The 15,850-nt window shown below is 41.9% G+C and overlaps 1 protein-coding gene across 1 annotated transcript in view; it reads left to right on the forward strand.

Annotated features, from left to right (window-relative positions):
* The window catches only part of gfra2b (GDNF family receptor alpha 2b), a 104,186-nt gene that overhangs the window by 62,727 nt on the left and 25,609 nt on the right, over positions 1–15,850 (forward strand). The window contains exons 4-5 of the mRNA XM_044174405.1: positions 1,586–1,785; positions 3,697–3,884. Of these exons, the coding sequence (XP_044030340.1) occupies positions 1,586–1,785; positions 3,697–3,884 (388 nt within the window). The remainder of the gene's footprint in view (positions 1–1,585; positions 1,786–3,696; positions 3,885–15,850) is intronic.

A 15,850-nucleotide genomic window follows, 5' to 3' on the forward strand; every position in this document is an offset into this window, starting at 1 on the left:
AAAGAGACAGCGATCACTCAGCAGCAGTAGGGGAGGGAATAAATGTGAATACGTGATTCAGGTATGAGCAGACAATGTGCTCTGAACAGAAGTGAAGGGCATCTGAGTTTGTCCAGTAGCATTCGTTTTCCCCCTCTAATTTAGTCAGCTGATGCACAGAGTCTGCCTCAAACGTGCACCACTTAGTCTCAGATGTGTAACTGAGCTCAGGCTCTGAAGCTCTGCTGTGTCGAGGGGTGCGTCTATTTCTGTGCTGCCGTTTATTGTCTAGACGGGAACCAAATAGATGTACTGGCAGAGACAGACTGGAGACAACGGGCCCCTGGGCACAGACATGTAAAAGGCCTTTTTAGTCTCTTCGTAGTCATTTTAAGTCTGTAGTCGTTTTGTGTCTCTTTGTGGTTGTTCTGAGTCTCTTTCTTTGTTGTCATTAACAACTAGACCTTTTAAAAATGGGATACGGTTTAAATACAAGGTCGAGTTCCCCCGTGGCTCCAAAACATCCAGGACTGTGCCGCCGCAGATGTCCGAGGCAGGCGCAGTTTGTGTTGCTACAGTTCTTTTCTGTCGCGTTACACTAGGGCTGCACAATGAATCGAAATATTGTTGAAATCACAAGTAAAATGAAAAGAAAAACATCATCATAATGAAGAACTGTGGTGCTGCAGAGATGCCCTGATACAAACCTGGTTCTCCAGATGGAAGAAAACATGTTTGTTTGGCACAGACCCCAACAAATGGTACATCATCGTGATTTTTCAGTGAATCATATCGTAATATCTGTCAGATATCTGATGCGATATATTTTTTGTTGCTTGGTTGTTGTTATTTAATCATCGAAGCAGTGTGGGCTTTCCTTAATGTTTTTTGGTATACGGAAATATATATAAAAATTTGCCTATGCCACTTGTAAATTAAAATATGATTAAATTATTTATTATTTTCCCCAAAAACATGCAGAGGAATTTCTGTAGTCTTTTCAGCCCTGAGTAATTTCTGCAGGTCTTCCTCCTAATAACCTCCAGCAATCACGGGAAAGGGGCAGTCTGTATGTAGCCTGGGAGGCAAAACCCAGGGCAAAATAAGTCCAGGGAGGAAGGCAGTCTGCTTCCCATGATGCTGCTGTTATCAGGCTTTTTCTATATTTATATTTATATTTTCTATATTGATTTTCAAAGTAGTTCCAGATTCAACTCCAAAAACAACTGTATGTATCCCTGCAAGGGCAACTGTGTGCACTGACCTGCCAAAACAACAGATAGACACAATAAATAGGAGAGGAGAAAAAAACACAAAGCTAATAAAGGCTAGACGCTATAAACAATATGTGGGATTGGTAATAAATACATAATAATAAATAGCCAAAAAATATTTGAAAACTTACACACAAAGGAATGAAGTCGTACTAATTCATAGTAATTGTAGCTTCAGTGATTATAAAACTGTATTTAATATCTAACACCAGTAGAACAGTGTACCAGGTCACCTCATCCACTGAGCTCAATTATATTCAACACAAAGTTTAATTTCATCAGTTGCAAAACACAGTAAATGTGCTTTAATCTTCTCGTATCTCTTTGTTCAGATTCATCGTTGTCGAAGATGAGCCCCTGCTCCGAAGCGGGGAAACCCTGTAACCCCTGTCTGGACGCAGCGAAGGCTTGTAACCTCAATGAGACGTGTAAACGCCTACGATCTGCCTACAACTCCATCTGCAGCAAGGCCACGCCCCCTCAGCCCTCTCTGGCCAATCAGGAGCCGTGCAGCCGGAAAAGATGTCAGAAAGTGGGTGCAGAACTGTCCATATTTAATTATTGATTATTTATATTTGCTTTAATGTTAAAAACTAAAGGGTTTGTTCACTGAACCTATTTGTAAACGTATTTCAGCCACACGCTCTTGACACAGGAAGGACGTTTATATAAATCAAATAATGTTAAATAATGCTGGCACCTCAACAAAGCATGTTGGAGGAAAACGTGTGCCTCCTCTGACAAGATTACTGCTGTAAAGGGATTAAATAAATCCACTAAGTGTATGATTGGCTGATTCAGTCATGTTGCACTGCTGTGAGAAGAGAAAAACAAAAAATACAGAAGTTGAAGTGAGCTGAGGAACAGAATAATCATTTAGCAAATACTGTTAGTGCAAAGCTTTAGCTTCCAACGAACAAAACCTGCTCCAAGTCTTTAGTGAAGTGATCTCTACGACAGCAGCTGACTGTCCTCTTCTAGTACTTACTTACTTATCCTTTAAATCTCTGTGACACCTTGTTATTCCCAAAACTGGTCCAAAATAATACACTGCAATACGATCACAATCCTTCCAGTGTTCGCAGTCTGAGGATTACAGCATTGCGACATTAAGCACAGGTTTGCATAAAGTGGAAAATAAAGTAAGTAACAAATCAATAAGACACCAAACCAGCTTCTCTTTTTACTACATTATTATTCATTACATTTCCCCAAGGTTCAATTTACAACTTATAATAGTTACTCAACAGAAATATGATTAAATGTATGTATATGCATATGTTTATGCTACATTTATGCAAATATACACACATACCTTTGTACATATGCGCACACATGTAGGCTACAGTATACATACACACATAACAAGTATAGATTACATACTTTTCCATTTGAGATTAATTATGTGGAATGGGTTTTTACAGCTTTTTAACTACCAAAAGCAACAAACGGAGAGCATGAATAAAAGTTTCACTAAAGGCTAGGCTATAAGAATATTTCTGAGGAACTAAGAATGGTTCCCCATTTCACCTGGCACTTCTGCCTATCTGTTCATATGTGGTTCACATCGACTATCATCGTTATGCAGACGATCTCCCGCTCGCATGACGGCTGTTTGAATCCATTCACAAAGCATCGAAGGGGTTTAGAGTAGAATAATCTCTTAGCATAAAGACACGGGCACTAGGAAACATCCTGACCAACAACCACAAGGATAAAACCATCAATCGAAATCCTGGATTTTGACACAATTCAATAATACATGAATTCATGTATTTAAGCTTCATGATAGTCTGGAGGGAATCCACTGAACTCTGACGATGCTGAAGCGTGTTAACATCGTACAGTGACATATTTGATCTGCACAAATATGAGGGCAATATAATGCACTCTACTCTTTGTTTCCACATCTGTTGTGCACATATATGCCTTTATGCTTGTATGTGTACACATGTATGTTTCTTTTGTGAAGCACTTTGGTGCAAAACCTGTTTGCTTTTTAAAGTGCTGTATAAATGAAAGAAACTGAAACTACAAACTGATCCTTGACCTTTAGAGTCTTTTGTCATGAGATCAAGAGCACGGTGCAATAACTTCATAACACTAACACTGATACTGTAAGGCTGCTACATCTGTAAAAACTAGAAGCTTATTTAAGTCTAAAAGGTTATTAACATTTCATTTTCTGCTCCCTCTCCCCATTTCTACTGAGTCAACGTTTAAGCTGTTACTGTGGCTGCTAACAGCTAAATGTAATTTCTCTTCCTCGCCTTTATTTTTACATAAACCATCCTCTGGTCACAGGAATATAGATATTTAAGTTCTGACGTTTGCACAGCTCCTGGTAATTTCTTGTGACATTTAGCTCTAACTGTAGAATATTAATGAGTGATAAAAAGGATGACAATTAACTCTAAACGTGTTACCGCTCTGTGTGTCTCAGGCCCTGCGTCAGTTCTTCGAGCGGGTATCATGGGAGTTGAGCTACCCTCTGCTGTTTTGCTCGTGCCCGGATCAGGCGTGCGCCGAGCGCCGGCGCCGCACCATCGTTCCCTCCTGCTCCCACCAGGAGAGGCACAGACCCACCTGCCTGGAGCTCAGACGCACCTGCCGCTCCGACGCTCTCTGCAGGTGAGACGTGTGGCCTTCAGCCGGTCAGGTGTGATCAGGTCTGCCGTTTTTTTTCCTTTCACACACACTCAGGAAGACTTTTCAGCTTGATGCAGCTTGTTTCACTGATTATTATCAAGCAGGAGGAGAAAATAATCAGTGAAATCAGCTGCTGAAGTGTTTAATTGGAAAGAAATCTAGCACACACTTGGGTCAAAATTGCACGTTTGATTGATGACTACTGGCTTTAAAAGGTTAGAGAAGCTTGATGTGGGGGAAGTGAAAGAGCACTCACCCCCCCCCCGGTGACTACAGTCGAGGTGCCCTTGAGAAAGGAGTAGCGCCGGAAAAAGCACATGCATGATTGGTTGACTTTCCCTGGATAAATATACGATGAATGCAGTGATGGAGGCAGGAAGGGAAGGTTTCCGAGGGGGGAGCTCATATGAGGGTTACTGTAGAAGCAGGAGGAATGTGTGAAATAGGGGCCCCTTATTAACACCTAGAGCCCCCTGGAAACCAAGGAATCGAATTTTTGTGGGAGTATCAAAAAGAAGGCTAATTAGCTATACTGTGAAGTTGAAAGGCGATGAGCAGCACAGAAAACACGACTGTCAGCGAACAGCTGCTGTATAAACTATCCACCATATTCCCAGCCCTGTCACACCTTGCATGAATTATGGGTGCGACTCGGGTTGTTCCTTTTCCTGAAGCAGCGTCTGAGAGAGTTAGCGGTGTGCTACAGGTGTCTTCCCTTTTCTCAGAGTTTTTTGGGGGGAAGTAACACAGCCTGCCACACCTTAAACATCCGTGAGTGGCAGTGACGGATAACGTATAGTAGCATATTAAGCTACTTGGTTGATTCTGTTGCTACTGACGGTGAAGCGATGAACAATGTGAAAGCTCTGATGCTGATCAGTACTTCCACGTTTTGTCAAATGAGGTGGAACAGAACTTTGTGGATTGTAGAAACAGAGTCGCTAACTAACGCTAAGCTAACTAAGTTGTTACTGCTATCAGAGGCCACACCTTCAGGTCGGAAACAGCTCTGTCCAAAGGCAACAAAATCCACCAAGCAGACGCTCTAAAGCTCACTGATTAATGTGTTATATCTCAACAAAGTCAACAGTGGGAACCAATGGGCTTGAGGCTGAGAATGAATTGCTTCCGGCCTCTAAAAGGCGAGGATTTCATGCTTTTCTTTGTCATGTATGATATTAAACTGAATGTCTTTAGGTTTTGGACTGTTGGTCAGTCAAAACAAGACATTTGTCACCTTGAGTCACTATTTTCTGACATTTTACAGACAAAATGATTGATTAAGAAAATAATCTGCAGATTAATCGACAATGAAAATAGTCGTTAGCGGCCGGCCTAATTGTGGCTAGAGGTTAGCCTGTGGAGGATGTTTCACGCACAGAAGAGGACTGAGCAGGTAGAAAGCTGAAAAAGCAAACAAAGTGTGATCAGGCTGAACTGTGCTGGGCATGCAGCCTCCTCTCATTCATTCAGTCTGTAGTTCACATCGGATCATTTCCATTCACTCGCTCAGTCGTTGGTGCGATGCTGTTTTTCTGCTGCACACTTGCAGGATTTTCATCTGTGCTGTCTCATGGTCAAGGCCGAGGTGACAGGACTGTTTCAGTTCTGTCTTTTTCTAAAGCACGAGTGTTTTCAGCAATTAGAGAGCTAAATGTGAATAATGATTCTTTCTTCCCTCGCAGCGTACGGTAATTCTTCTGAGAGTTTCTGGCACCTTGAGAGAAAACGTGTGAGCGTGTGTCTGTAATGGCACAGAAGCACAAAAGATTGCTTTAATTGATTTCTTTCAAAACTCCGAGGTATACATCAGCATGTAAAAGCCTACATGCTCTGAGTGCGTGGGTGTCAGGGTCAAACTGTACGAGTCGACGTCTCTTGCAGGTTTATTCTGAGGACTTTAGAGAGTGTGTGTGTGTGTGTGTCAGTTTCATGTTCTTATATCCCAGTGGGGACTCCTGAACGCACACTAACCCTCGGGGACTTGTGTCACTGTGGGGACAAGAATCGAGGCCCCCGCAGGGAGAGACGGCTTTTTGAGGGTTCAGACTTGGTTTCAGGGTTCAGGTTACAGTTAGGCTAAGGTTAGAGTAAGGGGCTAGGGTAAGCATTATGTCAATGACTGTCCCCCAAGGGTATAGTGAAACAAGTGTGTGTGTCTGTGTGTGTGTTAAACGAGTTAACCTCAAGACTGAACCTCAAAATGGGCTTAAAGGGAAATTCTGGCTCTTATTTTCAGTAATAATGATCAGTGTGCAGCAGTGAGATGACTTTGTTCGGGAACGAGTACGGGGGTTACAATTTCTAATTCAGTAATTACTACCACAGTTTGTGGTGGAGTCACGGGAGCTAACGGAGGCCTCCACAGATTATTGTTACTATTGTGTTTCATGACCATGGGGAGAGCTCCAAATACAATATAATAATAATAATAATATAATAAAAGTATTTTATTTATTATCTTTAATTACAAATATTGTAAAAATATATCAGATTTTTAATTTAATGAACCAAAGGTTGATAAAAAAAATATCTGCTTCACATTACTGCCGATTTAGACAAATGATTTCTAATGTAATTGGTTGTTTTTAATAACATATTCCAATTTTTAATTATATGTTGTCTGCAAGTGTTTTGGAACCTGGTTGTTGCACACTGTGCTTTCTGTGTACTGCACCTACAGTGTGTGTTTTGTCAGACTTTGTCTTTCATGTGTCAGGCTCAGTCCCTCGTGCTGCTTGAACATGCTCAGAGATAAACTTGTAAACACTGACACATGTAAACAACAAAGCTCCGCTGCTGTGTGAGCTGGTTTTGGCTCCAGACAACAAAGACCGAGAGGAGAGTGAGCGAAGTGAAGCCGGGACGAGGCTGAGCTCCCGTACACTGATTCCCTCCCATCACTCTGGCTTTCTGAGGCTTAGCTACCTGTTGCTGCAGCACCAATCACCTCACCGCGCATACGTACAGTACATGTACAACTCAGCGCTCACGGGTTTTACAGATTCTCGCCAAAAAAGACGCAGATTTATCAAAGTGGCTGATGTTAACCTGGATTTTATGTCCCCGCACATGCAGAAGTTGTTTTCTGCTGTACAGAGAGGCTCATCGCCACATTTACAGTAAAGAACGTCCTCTTATAAATAGCACGGCTCAGAAAATGTTTCCAGAAACAGAAAGTGAGAGAAATGGAGAAAAAATGAAAAGAGCTGCTCATTATGCACCAGAGCTGCTTAAAGTCATTTTAAAAACTAATGGCTCAACTACAGTGTTTTGCTTTTTTAAAAATCTGATTCTTACCCAGATTTTTTGTGTAGCAAATATATTATTATTATTATTATTATTATCATCATCACCTGAGATTTCGCTTCAGTGACTCAGTGGAGTCCTTTGGATTTTGAAAAGTCTGACAGAAACAGGAAACAGCTGGCGGTGAAACACTGAGCAGATATCGATTGAGGGCTAAAAGTTCATGTTTTTCAGGTCTGCAGCCATGCTAGCAGCTCTGTGAGGCTGCACTCAGGCCCAGCTTTGCTTTTAGCTAAATGCTAACATGCTGATGTTTAGCAGCTATAATGTTCACCATCTTAGTTTAGCGTGTTAGCATGCTAACATTTGCTAATTAGCACTAAATACAAAGTGCACTTGAGGCTGAGCTAACCACAGTCACCTGACTTGTCCGAGGCATCGTCGTGACATTTCACCCACAATGGTCAGTGGGCTTATGGGAAATGGTGTTCATTAAAGGCCACTACAAAACAGAATTGTTGATTAAACAGCAATTTCTGGATCATTTAAAAAAAAAAGACACAGCATTAGAGTCTCTTAATGTAACAGAAACATGCACACTTGTCTTTTATCTTACCAGGAACTGCACTTTATGTAGCTCTATATATTTGCTGTTGGTCTTAATCTTTTCTTTTTTTTAGTGATTTATATTTCTTTAATATTCTCTTTATTTTGTTTCATACGTAGTGTATGTTTTACTGCTTTCATGTCCTTTACTGTTGATTGTTGCTGGTCATTGTCATCAGTGTGTTCCTGTATGTAAATGCCTGCCTGCAAACCAAATATCCTCCGGGAAAATAATGAAGTTGAAGTATTGAAGTGCTATTTAAACATAAGAAGTGAACCGCACGGCATACTGTTGAGTAAGGTTCGTTCTGTATTTTCATATGCACAACAATTACAGTGAAGCAGTCGTTGGCAATGAAATTCTTTGTTCTCCCTCAAGTGGAACAAAATCGCAGCAGCTAAAATATAGGAATATAATAAAAAACATACTACTGTGGTAGCCAGGTGAGTAACGGTTTAATGTATAAACTGTCATGTAAACAGGCTGTGCAGTAATGTAATAGATGTATATGCATAAAGGCAACACAGATAAGCAGCTTTTAAACAGGTGGTAATAAATATGTATGCTAAGATGTAAACAGATTGTAAACAGTCTACAGTTATGTTCCAAGGCTGGGGTTTAAGTTATTTTCTGTTTTAAGTTCTCCACTACTGGAACAGAACCTGGAAATTCTGGTTTCACTGCAGCTCTCTGTTTCCACATTGAGCCAAACCCAGAATCCTTTGGACGTTGGCGTTGGGTACAGTATGTGTGTGTCCCGATCTCCCTCCTGTCTCAGCACAAAGGAGGCAGAAAGCAGGATAAGACTATCCTGAAAGAGCTGCCCTTCAGAGGATTCACACACACACACACACACACACACACACACAGCTGTTGTAAAGGCTTTGCAGGCTCCTTGTTTGTGATTTGCTGGTGGTGTACGAGCTGTGTTCAGTGTGTGATGTTGCTCTGTGTTTCTTGCACTGAGTAGGTGTCTCTTAGAGCGAACATGTGTGACTTACAGAACAGAAGAGAGCAGCACGGATAAATCAATATCTGTAACAGGGAATACGGCAGAAGAACAGCACTGCAGAGCCTACAGGCCACCGCCGACCAACCAAAAAATCCTAACGAGCTCTGTCCCAGATTCCCCCCAAACCCACGCTATTTACCTCCCACCCTTAGTTAGACAACAATACACTCTGTGGCAGGTACGGCTTCACCCCACTACCGTGGATAGAGCATGAATCACGTTTGATTGCCTGTAAAAAGGAATCCAACGTAGGCTTTTCGTTGTAGCCTCCATTACCCTCAGATGGAGAGCAGAGAGCTGCATAATCACAGGGATCCCGCAGGTCCTTTGGGTCTTGACGGCCTCGGAGGGGGTCTCGCCCCCATGCTGTGAGTCTGAGCGGGCAGGAGGAAGTGACTGCTCGGGGACCGCTCTGATTGACAGAAAGTGTAATTAAATATGGTCTTTGCCACAAGTAATGCATGAGAACTCTAAAAGGTTTTTGGACCGAGGCTCTTTATTTAAAGAAAAATCCAAAAAAAAAAAATTCTCTTTGCATTTCAAATAAGAATGCAGTCACACCTTTAATTCACAGTTCATTTGCAGTGAAGAGGAAATGTTCACGTTGTAAGAGTGTGAAAGTTCACTCTAAAGCTACACGATAATTAGAGATTAGAATTTGAAGTCAAATAGACTCAAGAACCGCAGTGAAAGATGTTCCCTCCATATCCTGCATTAAAACTTCTGCATATGTTTTTACAAATCTACTGCAGGTAACAATGTAATTAACAGGCTTGTGTAAATCCCAATAAACACGACCTTGTAACGACATACAATCAATGATTAGCATCTCTAACGCAAATAAGAAGCGCTGATAAAGGCGTTTCTAAGGCAACAATAAGAACAGGTCACTGTCACTGAGTGTGGACAACAAATCCATTACAAGTCTCGCAGTGCAACATGAAGCCTATAGTGTGTACGTGAGTCATTTATTGCCAAATGAGTTTTACAGTAACATAAGATGCTGTAACACCGGTAGCGCTCACTAGCTAATGAGAAAAATAGACATCTGCACTTAGAGACAATAACAAAACGAGTATTAAAGTGCCAAAAGGCCAGAATGAAACTTGCCTGTTGTCTGGTTAATGAGCTCTCTACAAGCCGGAGTCTGTCCTGACCAAAGATCATGTGCGAGGTTAAAAACAAAACGGACTCTTCTCTGTTGAATCGATCAGCTGATCACGTCAGTGTCAGGAGGAAGAAGTTCCCATTAAAATTATAGTTTCACATCGATATTTTAAGCTGATCAACTTCACAGTTGTGAATCGGAACCGGCAGTTTTGGATCAAGTAGTTTGTGGAAAACAAGGTGTAAAAGTCAGCAGGCTCCAACTCTAATTTCAGTGTGTCAGTTACTCATTTATTAACATTTCAACATTGATTAAGCTGATACTGTTGCTGCCAACAGAAAGTTCACATCTCAAAGTTTTAGTTATTTTTATTTTTGTTAAAATATTAAATGTCTTTTGTTCAAAGTAGTTAAACGTTGAAAGCTGAACCCAAATGGATTTGATAAGGGATTCGAAAAGATTCATGGTCGATAAAATGCCGGTGGCCGACCCTTTTGCCAATGAGGTGCCAAGAAATGCAACAATGTGCCAGTAAAAGCTGAGGAAGAAGACTGGAAACAATGTTTTATGAGGAAGGAAAAGCATTCAGCACATTTATTAGGCCTCAAGGATGCAGACATCTGTCGGTGTGAAACACTGAATGTGAACATTAACTGTTTGTTTACATGAGAGCTCCACAGGGGGGGCTTTAAGTGGAAGCTGCTGTATGGGAGTAACCAGGTCGAAGCTTAGACGCTGAACATTCATGTTAACAGAACTGTTCTGTGTGTAGTGATTACAACAAACCCTGGTTTGTTCAACACAAGTGCTCCTTCACTGGCAGAAAGTCATTTCTGTAGAATCGGGCAGTGGAGAGTGTGTGTAGCGCAGTGGACAAATAAACTCCAGCAGTAAAACCACGTCATTGTTAGAAATAAAACTGTATTTATTGAGTTTAAAGGCTCATTACTGACACAGAAAATAGTTTGAAGTTTTTGTCAAACATTTTTTATATAACATATTTTACCTTTTATATATTTAACACCTCTATTACTGCTGTGCAGTATCCTCCGTCTCATTATAAATCAGCTACACTTGACAGTTCATGCCGTATTATTATCATCAACCGGTAAACCCACTTTGTACTTTACACTTATTTTATTTTATACCCACTTGTACTTAATTTATTTTCTGACCTGTATTATAGTGTATTATATATTTGCTTAGTACTTCTGTTCCTGTGTGCGCTGACGTGACGGTGAGCTGCTGGAACGAAAGAGTTTCCCCTCGAGGATCAATGAAGTATTTCTGATTCTGATATTTATCAAAAAGTATCAGGTCGCTATCGAGAAAGATATTATTGGGTTAGTACATTATAATGCAGCATGTGGCTATTTAGGTATACTAACATTATTATTGAAAGCATGATATTCAATTTAATCATGATTTATTATTTGCTAGATGATATACATTTGTATTACTTGTATGGGCTTGCTTCTTGTGTGTTTGTGTTGTTTCTGAAACCAAACGCAGCCCTTGTGACGAGCGATTCGGAGCGTCTCTGGGGCTTTTAAGGACGATGACTTTGGACAGTAGCAATACATTTATCTTATTCTTGTTTTCGGTGCTGGAAGAGGTAGAAGTGCAGCTTGTCGCTCAGCGAGGCGCAGGGGACGGACAGAACATGGCTGAAATCTACTCGTGTGTTGAGGCAAAGGCGTTACAAATCACCACTGTAAAACTAAAACTGCGTTCTGCTCTGACACCACCGTGGCCACGGCTTGGTTATGTTTAGGCACAAAAACTACTTTTTTAGGATCGGGTAGAGGACTTGTTTTTGTTTGATTGTTTTACTTTGTTCAGTTTGTCACAAGAGTCCACGCAGCTACAGCTGAGGTCTGATTACTTTTAATGTATTTCTGCTGCCCAGCCCTTTAATTATCTAGAGACTATTAGAGGCCCAGAGAGGTTTCTCTGCTTCTGATTGACGTACAGCAAGTGCTTCTTTTCTGAGCTCTGCTGGAATGAGAATTGTCGCTCGTAAATTACTGAGAGAGTCATTTAGTGTAGCACAGCATGTGAGAGAATCTGAATTTACTTTCGACCCATAATTATCACAGCCCCCGGTCTTTTTTAGTGGGCTTGAATAGTTGGATGCCCGAGACGTCCTTTACCAAAATAAACATGTGATATCCACAATAGTTGTCCATCATTGCTGTCAAACCAGCACAGAGGGCTGGATGTTAGTTAGTGAGTCAGTGTTGCAGATGTGATGACACAAACTGTAGTTTTCAGTTTCCATCCAGATGTTAAACAGTCTGCATTAAGAGCTGGGACTGTCTCCTCCTCTGCAACAGTTCAGCTGACACAATCTGACAGCCAGCGGCTAGAAATGAGACGCTGAATCCAAAGACCTACAGGAATCAGACTTTTGAATTTTGGTGGATTTTAATGGTAAATCTGCCACCGTTCTCATTGTGAACTGTGTCTGTGCCGTACTAAAGTGGAAAGCTTGACAGGTGTAGCAACAGTAAAGAGCTCCTCTTCTGTTGGAAATGTCCTAATAATTAAAAGATGAAAGAAACGGAAACAGATTCACTGCTGTAACACGACTACAGCAGTTGTCATTTAAAGTTTTGTGCTGAAAGGAGAAACATAAAAAAGAAAGATACAGTCGTGCATGTTGTGAATTAGTTTTCTTTCCTGGCTGTTAACAAATGGATTTACTTTCTCAGCTTGTAGTCTGGCAGCAAACAGCACATCACACTACATGGACATTAGAGTTTTACATTAAAGCATTAAGCTGACTTTATTCTATTGTTTTCTTGCTGTCATCGAATCTCATGTTCAGACTCAAACCAGCAACATGTTCAGTCCGTCTGTCAATACCGTCTGACTTCCTGTCTGCGGTTCTCAGCTGCGAGCCCATTGGTTCCTGCTGAAGATCTTTAAAACACCTCACAGATCTGTAGTTTCCTGTTTAAAAAGGCTCAGTAGTTTCCTCAAACAGCTGCTCGCTGTAGTTTCTATCAGACCAACAGGAGGAAACAGAGCATCTGTTGGGGACTATTTCCAGCGGCGGATGAATCCACATGTGGTGCTGTAGTGAGTGTTTGAGGCAGCAGGACGGTGTGTGTGGGCCTGTATGTGAGGTTTTAAACATATTTTCATTATTTTTATATTTATTTCTAATCTTTGTGAGGTGGACGTAAGACTATTACCTGGTTTCAACAGATGTCAAGGGTTAGTTCACCCCCGGTAAAAACAGGGTCAGACAAAGAACACAAAACTCAACTTCTAATAGACTCGTTAGAGGTCTCCATCAGGACACATCTGGCGGGTGTGAAGATTTATGTGTATCAGGTTCCTTATGACCCCCATCAAACTGAGAACACTTCACTAATGACAGTGGTATGTATGCAAACACACACGCCCGTGCACTGAGGCGTGGTGAGCTAAACTGCTTTTCCAAAGCCGGCAGCAGCAGCTGAGTGGTGTTTTAAGTCGAGGAAGCCAATCTAGCGACTGCATCGCTCCATTACTCGGTCAGTGAGGTGAGGTGGTGGCGAGATGGAAATAGCTGTCTCTTTTCTGTAGGTCACCGAGGACGCCGGCAATGCAACAGGCCCTCTCACTTACTCTCATTGTGCCTCTGTGTGTGTGTGTGTTTACACAAAAGCATTCCCTGATTCATCTCATTTCCTCTGTGCTCGTCTGAATGTGGCCGGTTGGTTTACAGGACTGTCGAGGCGATATAGAGAAAGAGATATAACCAGAGGTGTGACCAAAGGCAATCTCTCCTGATGCTGATCCAGAGCGGCAACCGGCAGCTCATAACCTATGCAAATATGCAAATGAGCAGTCCCACTTAGGGACTGTTAATTAAAAAGAACATCAAGACAAAACAAATCAGCAGCCTCTGGTGATGCTCAAACACAGAAACAAATGTGTGTTGTATCACACACACACACACACACACACACACACTCCACAAAAACTTAGAAGGCAGAAAGTGCTGCAGATGCTGTTTAGATTTTAGTGCTGCTTCAACAGGAATCCATGCACTCTTGATCTTTTGTTAAAAGCGCCCACAGATTTATCATCTCACTCCTGTAACATTATCACACTCACGATGGACAGTTTAAAAGTAGGATCAAAAATCGATGCAGCAGAACCAGAGATATCTTTTTTTATTCCACGCATTCTTCTTTGTCAAAACCTGGCGCCTACATTACCCACAATGCAACCCGACCGCAGACAGTTCAGCCAGAGATTGGGGTTTGTTATGCTAGCAGCAGCTAATGTAGCCTGCAGTCTGCAGCAGAGGTCTGCTGAGCTCACCTCTTTCTAACTCCACAGTTTCAAACCTGCAGTCTGCAGCCCCGCCCGACGCCGACTCGAGTGACATCACCTTAGCTTTAAGCAGTCCAGGTGGTTCCACGAACCCGTATATACTCGACCTGACACGACTCGGCTGCTGCTGACACCAGCTCTCGGATGTATAATAAGACCTGGATACGGCTCCGCCGCTTAGCCTTGCTCCCCCTGCGGCCCAAAAAGCGTTTTCCCACAGGCCACCATTATAAAAGAGACGTCTTATGACTCTTTCTATTAAGAATTTTTGATCCATGGAGGTTTTATATGTGTAAAACTTTGCTTGAGCCGAGAAAAATCCATGACGTCATCACAATGTAAGTCTATGGGCCGAGCGGGAACTCGTGGGCGGGGCCAGCGGGAGAAACACTACTGCGCATATTCAGAGCGCCGCAGAACCCGGAAGTAAACCTGGAAGCTAGAAATGTTTTTGCCGAATGTGCCAGGTGAGCAAGTCTCATTGGACTGAATAGGCGCCATCTGATTTCATAAGTTCTACTCTTTATTTAGCCTACTGCGCCATATTTTGAGAGGTGCAACACCAAATACTCAAACTCGAAATACTCCATAAATAGACGTCTGCACCCGGATATAATGAGGCAACATAACACTTGAACTTCCCCGCACTACATCAAGGTGCAGTATACTGTTTATAAATACTAAATAATGCTAAATGTTCATTTTATGGTTATAGGGGTGGGTTTTTAAAAAAAAGGACTTGACTCAAAAATATATTTAGGTCCTTTCACAGACAGAATGAGTGTGTGTGTGTGTGTGTGTGAGGTAGGTGTGTGTGTTTTGTTTATCCCCGTTAATGCAGACATGATAATTGAATAACACTCGAGGGATCTCTGAGTCCGTTACACCATGACTGACAAGTCAGGGTCAAAGGGAGAGAGAGCGAGATGCATCTCTGACAGCAAACCAGCCCTCATGCATAAATCCGTGAGAGTGAATAGAAGCTATTATAAAGTATAATGTAGGTTTAAATGTGTGTTTCCATTGGAGATAATTGTATGTGTTCGTTCCGGCAGTATGTATGCGTGTCCCTGTCATTCTGAATGTGTAGTGCCGCCTGACAGTCAGTAGCCTAATAAGGCCATTTGGTCTCACTCAGTCTCGGTGTAATTCGATTTTAATATTCTTCACCTTCCCTTGCACACACAGCGACTACACAGGCATAATTGAGAGCATCACATGCTGCACAGAGACCATTTCACACACATGGAACTGTCATGAGAGCAAGTAGCTCGGTGTGGGAGGAGGTTTAATCAGACGACTGCTTCCCCATGCCTTTACTTGGCTGGCGATTCCCTTTGTTGCTGTTTAACTGACTTACAGTAAACGCTACCTTCTCCAAAGTGAGTCTCGAGGTGTTGTGGTCTGCGGCATATGATGAGGCCGTGCAGTATGATGCAGTCATTCATGGTTTTTTTTAATAGTTTGAAGAAAGTCTTAATTTACCCAGAATTCCAAGCAAGTTAGTCCTACCTAAAATATCCAGAACTAGACAGCTATGTGGGGCCGGTTTCACAAACAGACTCCGATACAGTCAGACTTCAGAGAGACATCTAAATCAGTCTTACACAGCTGTCTAGTTCCTGACCGTCTTAAGCAGG

This window comes from Siniperca chuatsi, linkage group LG18 (genome assembly GCF_020085105.1).
Source record: "Siniperca chuatsi isolate FFG_IHB_CAS linkage group LG18, ASM2008510v1, whole genome shotgun sequence".
In the NCBI taxonomy this organism is placed as follows: Eukaryota; Metazoa; Chordata; class Actinopteri; order Centrarchiformes; family Sinipercidae; genus Siniperca; species Siniperca chuatsi.